Source organism: Lacerta agilis, chromosome 1, assembly GCF_009819535.1.
Source record: "Lacerta agilis isolate rLacAgi1 chromosome 1, rLacAgi1.pri, whole genome shotgun sequence".
Classification (NCBI taxonomy): domain Eukaryota; kingdom Metazoa; phylum Chordata; class Lepidosauria; order Squamata; family Lacertidae; genus Lacerta; species Lacerta agilis.
Genome location: NC_046312.1, coordinates 7,461,497 through 7,470,655, shown reverse-complemented (window position 1 = coordinate 7,470,655; position 9,159 = coordinate 7,461,497). Strand labels below are relative to the sequence as shown.

The window sequence follows — 9,159 nt, the reverse complement described above, 5'->3', positions numbered from 1 at the left end:
TGTCGATATCCAGTTACCTCATGATATATTTTGTTGATGTTTAATGATGCTAATTTAGATAAATGTCAGGGTATTAATAACACACTGTTGACTCATGTTCAGCTTGTGGGCCACCAAGACCGCTGGCTCCTTGTCGCTTGTCCTGCTAGTAAGTCATGTGTACCCCATCTTCTATTTGTGCATCTGGTTCTTCCTGCCAAGTGCAGAACCTTATATTTGTGCTTATTTAAATTCATTTGGTTAGCTTGGGCCCAGCTATGGAGACTATCCATCTATTGGACTGTCCGCTGGAGTCTGGGTCAAGACAAATAAGGACTTGCTTGCTAAACTATAGTTGCTCTTGTGTCTGCTTCTTCCTTGGCTCTCATTCCCACACAGAACAACATGCATATCAGCAGGGCACAGGGCACCCTACTGCTGGCTGGCTACATCACTTACATAGTGATGGGTGCCTTCGTCTTCGAGCTTCTCGAGAACGATCACCACAAAAGAGTAGAAACAGAAATTTTTCAACGGAAAGAGGAGTTTTTAAAGAACTACACCGCTCTCAGCCCAGAAGAGGTGGAGCTTTTCCTAGTGGTAAGGCATTACTTCAGCAAGACCAAAAGCGATGACCATGGCATGACACCAGAGGTAAAAGGTCAGAAAGTATATATGGGGGGAATACTGTTTAGGAGGTGGGGATCAAGGTGGGGACAGAATCAGTGGCCAGCATAAAGCCATAAGGACTCACCCTTCCTTCTGCATGTGAAATTTTATCTCCATGGAGGATTAGGCAAATTGATGGCTACTAGCCATTACGGCTGTGTTCTGCCAACACTGTTGGAGGCAGCATGGGCTTATCCACACTGAGCTTTCCTCAACTCTTTCCAGGCATGGCAATGATTTAAAGCTCCATGTCTGAGCACCATTTCGTTGCTCTGGGGCTTTCTTCGTGAAAACCAGCTTGTTAATGGCAATCCATTGCAAACCAAAGTGATGTTTGCTCTGATTCAACTATAAAGAGCAGGTTTTTGTTAGTATTTGTACTGTATTTGTTGGGAAACGTATTTTGCAAAGAATAAATTGGGCAAAGGAGAACATACGTCATGTAGCAGCTGCAAAAGAGGTGACTCCAATCAAGGTCACAGAAAAGCTGACTCATTACCACGGAAAACCCAAATTTATGTTTTCTCTCATTCAGCTGTAAGGAGTGGGTTTTTGTTAATATTTGTACATTCAAACACTGGTTGTGGAACTTAATCTGTTCCGGTAGTCCGTTGACTCCCGAAACGGTTGAAAAACCAAGGCGGGGTTTCCGATTGGCTGCAATTAATCCAGAATGTGGCAGCTAGACTGGTGACTGGGAGTGGCTGCCGGGACCACATAACACCGGTCCTGAGAGATCTACATTGGCTCCCAGTACGTTTCCGAGCACAATTCAAAGTGTTGGTGCTGACCTTTAAAGCCCTAAACGGCCTCGGTCCTGTATACCTGAAGGAGCGTCTCCACCCCCATCGTTCAGCCTGGACACTGAGATCCAGTCCCGAGGGCCTTCTGGCGGTTCCCTCACTGTGAGAAGGAAAGCTACAGGGAACCAGGCAGAGGGCCTTCTCGGTAGTGGCGCCCGCCCTGTGGAACGCCCTCCCATCACAGGTCAAGGAGATAAACAACTACCTGACATTCAGAACATACCTGAAGGCAGCCCTGTTTAGGGAAGTTTTTAATGTGTGATATTTTTGTATCTGATTTTTGTTGGAACCTGCCCAGAGTGGCTGGGGAAATCCAGCCAGATGGGCGGGGTACAAATAATAAATATTATTATTATTATTAGGCTGGCCACTGGAGGAAGAATGTGCTGGACTGATCCAGAAGGACTTCCCTTCTGAATGCATCGTGATTTGATTTGTGGTATCTGGTGATAATCAGAGGAGGGGTTATTCTTATTGTTGGAATATTCAAACTGAGTCTTGCCTTCAATTGCAGAATGTGATGAGTTCTGTTCAGATGGGAATAGATCCAGTAGGAGACCGTCCTCAAGAAGAACACAGCAGCTGGGATTTCGCTAATTCTTTCTTCTTCGTGGGAACTATGTTAGCCACAATAGGTACTGTCATTTGGTTCTGACTCCTCCCCGAATATAATATGCAGGGCATTCAACGTCTCTCGCTTAGATAAATTGTGTTAAGCTGCAGGCTTTGCTTTTGCTCCTTCATCATCCTTCACATCTCATCTTTGCATAGGACTGCCACTTCTTTCCATTAAGCTACAAAATACAGAAACCACACACCCTTTTTGTCTGGATGAATTGCTTCAATGCAGAAAACCATGCCCAGAATGAGTGGGAGAACCTACCGTGTTAGCACTGTTTAATCCAGAGCTTCCCAAACTTTTTTTTTTATAAGAATTTATTTATTTTTCCATAACAAACAAATAAAACACCAACACTAACCCAATACCTAACTAAAAATAGACAACTACAAACATACCAATACTTCTTCTTCTTGTACCATAAAAAAAAAAAATTCCTTGTTCGAATCTTGGCACAGACTTCCCCTGCCTTTTCACCTTCGGTTTTAATTCCAAATATTACTTTAATAACATCATATACTGAAAAATAAATAAATTACAAATTCATTTTAAAAAGTTCCCTTCTAAACTTTCTTCATCAAAGATCTTGTTTTGTAATATACAATAATTTTCCCATTCTTAACTTAACAAAAGTCAAATCGTATTCTAGCTTCATATTAATTCCACACAAAATTCTGGTTCTCATCACATTATTCTCAAAATACATCATAACAAATATCCTCTTTCTCTAAAACTGCTGTTAATAACCAAGATTTAAATATCCCTTTTCTTGTTCAAAAGCTTAAAGTCTTGACACACCGGTTTCAGGGTACCATAATATATCATTTTTTCTTTACCCTTAATACAGTTCACCCTATCCCCCTTCTGTCCATTTTCTTTGCTCGTCTTACTCCGGAGCCACTCCTCGAGATATCCTTTTTCCTTGTAGATCCACAGGTCCAGACAAAGTCCAAAACAGTCCTTGCATAGAGCATCAGGGTACACGCATCCTCTTCTTCCAGCTTCTCCGATTCACAATACCATTCTTCTTTTATTCGTAAACATAATAAGTTTTTCACCAACGCTCCCGAGCTCTCACCTCGAGAGTTAGATATAACAATTCTCCCCGTCCTGGGTCTGCCACCCCCGAAGGACGTTTCGTTTTCCCAGAGTCGCCAGACCATTTTGCCCTGTTCTTCAATCATCCCTTTCAGCTCTTTGCCAAGGCTCTCTTCCAATGCAGCCATTTCCTGAAAAGTCTCCTCTGTGGGATATATCTTTTCTAACATGTCCCGATTCAAAATCACCAATTTTTGATTGAGCAGTTCCAGTCTCAATAAAATAATCCTTTGATCGTCGCTTAGCTCATAGTTCATAACCAGCTCAAAAACAGAACCCAGCATGGCAGAAGCGGGCATAGGTGTCAAATTACAGCTTCGACTTCCAAACTTCTCCATCTTAGTGCCAGTAACTTTCCACTCAGTCACAGTCTTTCGCAGCCATTTTCCCTGTAACCAGGGCGCAAGAACCACAGATTTTAAAAAGAGATATTTTCCACGGACTTACTCCCCAGAGGGAGATCAAAAAAGTCTCACTTGTCAAAATTCAAATACTTTGTAGCCATCACTGTAACAGCAGTCTCTTAAACTGGTTATTTTCTATCCACCGAGGGGAGGGAGGCAGGCTTCCTTTCCAAATACCTCCCGGATCGTTAGAAAAATACAAAAACAAGTCCAATCCAATACTCACAACCACCGGGTTTTCTTTAAATCCAATCTTGACAGGTAGAACATTGACGCTTGTCGCGGGCGGCCGCCGCCGCTCCGCGTCCCGGTTGGGGCATGTCCCCTATAGCCCGGCTCCGTTGTCCCTTCACCCCCACTCCCCCTTTACAGGGGGAGCGAGGGAAGGGTTCAGAGCCATAATGGGCCCGCCGGGGAGCCCGGGGTGCAGGACGCTCTTCCCGCACCCCACCGGAGCCCCGCTTTGCGGTAGCGGGGCTCCAACCCCCGGGACGGACTGGGTCGCCTCGCAGCCGAGGCAACCCACGACCGCCCGCGATGGCGTCGCTGCCGGAAGTCCCCAAACTTTTCATCTTAGTGACACACTTTTTATACATGCATCATTTCGTGACACAGTAATTCAGTTTTACTAGCAAACTGGTGGTTAAACCAACCCCTCTCCAGTGTTCATATGACACACCTGAACACTGAAGCCAGGTGTAAGGACGTTCAGTGGTTGCTCGTGAGTAAAGCGCCAAATGCAGAACTTCTAAAACTAAGTTCTTTATTGTGCACAGCTATATACAGTGGAGCAAAAGAACAAACGTCCATCTCATCCCTCCGCAGAGTCCAGGAATGAACCCTTCCGGTTCTTTGTCCAGCAAAAGAGGCGCGGGATTCTGAACCCCCGCCTACTCCTTCCATGTCCTTCCTGCCTGAGCCCTCGGAGCGTGGGAACCTGACCCCGTTCCCCGCTTTCACCTCGGCGCTGAGGCTCTGCGATCCTCTCAGAGCCCCTGCACTGCCTTCCTGCCTCAGACTCCCCCTCCCCACTGGAGGAATGGTCACTTCCGGTTGAGGAGGGGGAGGATGAGCTGGTAAATAGCTTGGTGGGTTCTCTATACTGCGAACGCTCCCGTGACTCCCCCAGCCGTGGGAAGGGGAGTTTCCTGACACCAACTAACGTGTAATGACACACAGTTTGGAAAGCTCTGGTGAAGCTTTCAGGTGTGGAGCACAAACAATTGATTCAAGTGTGCTAGGGATAAACTAATCCGTACTTCGAGTGCAGGCCATATACAGCTGCAGGGCTTATCTGTTTCTCAGCCTTTGAACTTGGGATATCCCAGGAGACTTCATTTCTTGGCTCCATCCACTTGTGAATTTGGATCAGTAGATACTATTAGTTTTCTAATGGGTTCTCTGATTATTCCTGGTGCTTGGCAAAATCTTCATAGGATCTCAGCTGAAAACAACTCAGTCTGGTCCTTACAGATGGATGGAACATGCTGCTTTTTATTGAAACTTTTCAACACACAATGCAATAAACACAAAACTAATATAAAGTAAAAGAAAAGAGGAGAGGGAGAGAAAGAGAGAGAGAGAGAGAGAGAGAGAGAGAATAAACACATAAATAGAAGAAGGAAGGAAGGAAGGAAGGAAGGAGAGAAGGTGGGAATATGGGAGAAAAGATTCAGAGCCCTCTATCAGAGGTAGATCTTAACCCTTATCTCTTCCCAGCTCTCACCTGGGCATACCAATCAGGTCAGGTCACATTGGAATTGAAAGAAATCAAATTATTATAGCATTCTTAAAGTCTTTAGGGACTTGGGAATTGCAACTGATTTTAGCCATGATGGTGATGAATGGAAGAACTCTGTTCTCTCCTCACTGCAGGGCTATTATAGGGTATCTGGGCACGATGTTGGTTCCTCTACCTAAGATGCTCCTTGCATGCCCAATTTCATCACCAAAGACATCTCATCAAATACATTTCTAAATTTATCCGAAAAGAAATAAGTATTTCGTAATTCATTTTTTAATCCAATAACTGTATCACGAATTTTGAAGAACTGAAAAATCTGAAGGTAATTGGGAAATTGACAGTTGCTGACCTCCTTTGCAACCCATTCTTAATCTTTCAACAGGCTATGGAAACCTCTGTCCCCAAACGAAAGAAGGTCAGATCTTTTGTGTTATTTATGCTCTCTTTGGAATCCCCTTCAACCTCATCTGCTTGAACTATATTGGCTTTTTAGTCTCAGGACTCTTCGAACGCCTTGCAGAGAAAGTGCATGGGAAAGAAAACAAGGTAATTCAGTTACTTTATCTGGAGATGATTTCTAATCTTACCAGTCACAAGACTGAGGCCGACATAGACTGCTCTGCACTCAGGTCCTGTATGCAGGTTTCCTGTGGGCATCTAGTCAGCTTCAATGAGAACAGGATCCTCGACTAGATGGGCCCTTGCCTGATCCAGCAGGGCTGGATATTTCATATACATATACATATATAATTAGCTGCTTCTATAATAGGAGGAAGACAAGAATAAATTACACATGTGCATTATGCCCTCTAATTAAGTGAGGAAGATAAACTCAAGTTCTGCCTTCAAATAGGAATGAGAGAACCCCCCCCCCCCCCCAATTATTTGTTTCAAGAAGCACAGATTTTTTGAACACAGCTGTTTGCTTTTAGTGAAAATGGTTCTGGGATAAATCTGCAAAATATATCTTCTCAAATTCATGGAATTTATTGTTCTTAATTCTCCAAAATGTTAGTGGGTGCGAATGTGTATGCAACAACATACAACTGAACAAAGATTGAATCGTCACCATTTTTGCCAAGTTAACTTGGGATTACAACAGACCAAGGGTTTTAGATACTTGCCTGTTTCTAAAATGAAGGTTTCTTACTTGTTTACAGCTTGTGGTTTGTCTGGAGGAGGCAAAAACAATGAGCCTGAGTTTGGACAACATGCTAAGCCAAACCATGCCTTAGTTTGTGGCCAAGCAGCGCCCGTGGTGGAGCAAAGCAACCACCATCTCCTGGAGCCTGTCTTGGAGAAATTTAAAAGGAGGTTCCCAGACAGTAGCTTCCCCACACAGCAACCCCCCCCCCCCAAAAAAAAGGATGCAGGTTCCCAGTGAAAAGATGTGAACCAAGCAATTGCATATGAATGTAGAACTGGGCATTCTGCTCCAGATTAAGTCTAACTAGGGTGGAATTATTGTTATTTATCTGTTAATGCAGCCTAAAATCCCTGTGCATGGCTGGAAGCCAAGAAAACTGAGCTCTGTTGCATCAAACCTGCTTTTGTTCTTTTTTCTTTATCTTTCAGAAATCAGCAGTTTATATTACTGTGTTCGTGGCTATGGGAATTCTAATGTTTCTTATTTTGCCATCGTTCCTCTTTAAATGGATGGAGGGCTGGAGTTATTATGAAGCTGTCTATTTTACATTTATTACACTCAGCACCATTGGTTTTGGAGACTATCTAATAGGTAAGGCTTTCAAAATACTTTAATATTGTGGGCTTAACTGGTTGTACAGATAAAGCTAAGTCATTTGTGGCCTCAAGGTACTGGTGGCAACCAATCTGTTCTACTGAAGAATATGAAAGCTCAGTTCTGGTTTCATCCAAAATGATGACTTGCAATGATTATAATTTGGAACCCAAACCATATTTTAAGTTTCTCAACTACAGACCCTCCAAGTATCCCTATTTTCCAGGAAATGTTCCTGATTTACAGAAGCCACCCCAAAGAGTACTCATTAATGGCTCCTCGACATCCTGGAAAAAAGTGACAAGTGGGGTACCTAACACCATCCAAGTTTGTGAAAATCTGCAAACAAGAGTCCAACTTATGCTGGAAATATGGAAAACTGGAAGGAACAATGTTTCACATCTGGTGGAACAGCGAAAAAACCAAGGTTTATTGGGGTGTTATCCATGAATAACTACAAAAAATGTTAAAAAACATCTATACAAAAGAAACCAGAGGCATACTTATTAGGCCTATTGTGAAAAGACGTACCTCAGAAAATGAAAGGAATTTTCTTATATGCTACAGCAGCCTCCAGGATAATATACTCTAGCAAATGGAAAAGTGAAGCAATACCCATGAATGAAGAATGGTTATACAAACTAACCGAATTCATAGAAATGGCAATGCTAACTGCATATATAAGAAGGCAGACAAATCAAAAACTCAGATCCGAATGGCAATGTTTTGAAGACTATATGAATAAACACAGTTCAAAACAGAACATGTTGATATGCTTAGAGTAAAGGAGTAAAGAGGAAAGGATAAAACCAATTAGGATGCGATAAGGAAATTAAAATTCAATAACATAAAGATTGCAATGAGAATACTGAAATTAAAAGTTAAGGGTGTTGAGGTGTGGTGGAGTGATAGGGTGGGGTGATGGGCATTCATGGGGGGGAGGATACTGTATTGGTTTACATATGTTTATGTGTTTATTCTTTTGTATTGAAAGGGTATCTTACCTTTTTCTTTTATGTAGTATGAAAATTTAATAATAATAATAATAATAATAATAATAATAATAGCCATCCCAAAGAGTACTCATCAATGGTTCCTCAACATCCTGGAAAAAGTGGCTTGCCACCAGGTTGTGTTCTGAGCCTGTTGTTGTTCAACTTCTTCTTAACAACAACAACAACAACAACAACAATTTATTATTTAAACCCTGCCCATCTGGCTGGGTTTCCCCAGCCACTCTGGGCGGCTTCCAACAGAATGTTAAAATACAATAATCTATTAAACATTAAAAGCTTCCCTAAACAGGGCTGCTTTCGGGTGTCTTCTAAAAGTCTGGTAGTTGTTTTTCTCTTTGACATCTGGTGGGAGGGTGTTCCAGAGGGCGGGTGCAAAGATTGGAAATTTGGTAGTGCAACCACCCCAAAGCCTTTACAGGCTCAAACATCATCATGAGCCCAAACTGTCATGAATAGGCAATTATAAGGACACTGGCAGTTTCCTGTGTTGGTCTTCCCACAATTCAATGGTAGAAATGTGTTTTAAATGTATGGTGTGAATGTGAGCTAACAAAGTTTAGAAAAACTGAGTTGGCTGGTCCTTTAAATCACCTCCTCACACATTATTGTTGCTTCTCTCTGTGTCTCCAGGAAAGAATTTTGAGAGGAAGTATTTTCCGGGCTACCGGCAGATCTCAGCCATTTGGATCATCATGGGTTTGGCCTGGATAGCTGTGCTGTTTGAACTGGTATCTTCATTACTGGCACCTGTGGAACCGAATGAAAGCTCACAAAAAGAGAGTAGAGGGGAAAAATAACACCACCCCAAAGGAATCAGTATGCTACATTTCCACTGAAGGAAAATTTATCTTTTCATTCAGGTGGAGACTGACATAAAAATCAGTTGCACTCAACAGCTTCTGTTGAGCTTTTTATAATTATATGCCATTGTGACATTCTGCTGATTTCTTAAAAACTCACCAGTTGCTCTTTAGGTTATGCAGTTCCTAATTAACTGTGAAATAGCCGGGTATTCTGCAACCAAGAGGGAGAGTGGCTCTTACTTGGAATCTCAAAACTGGAATGTGTGCAGAGGAAAGCAACCAA

The 9,159-nt window shown here is 42.6% G+C and overlaps 1 protein-coding gene across 1 annotated transcript; it reads left to right on the top strand.

Moving 5' to 3' along the window:
* The first annotated feature begins 384 nt into the window (after positions 1-384).
* Positions 385-8,870, top strand: LOC117060407 (potassium channel subfamily K member 16-like). Its single transcript, XM_033172653.1, has 5 exons — positions 385-579; positions 1,966-2,086; positions 5,699-5,862; positions 6,892-7,054; positions 8,704-8,870. The coding sequence occupies exons 1-5, from the start codon at positions 385-387 to the stop codon at positions 8,868-8,870; spliced, it is 810 nt and encodes a 269-aa protein (XP_033028544.1).
* Positions 8,871-9,159: the final 289 nt, after the last annotated feature.

Coding starts and splice junctions, on each gene's coding strand:
- LOC117060407 (XM_033172653.1), top strand. CDS start 385: ATGCATATCAGCAGGGCACAGGGCACCCTACTGCTGGCTGGCTACATC. Junction 2,087..5,698: donor AACTATGTTAGCCACAATAG/GTACTGTCATTT, acceptor ATCTTTCAACAG/GCTATGGAAACCTCTGTCCC. Junction 5,863..6,891: donor TGCATGGGAAAGAAAACAAG/GTAATTCAGTTA, acceptor TTTATCTTTCAG/AAATCAGCAGTTTATATTAC.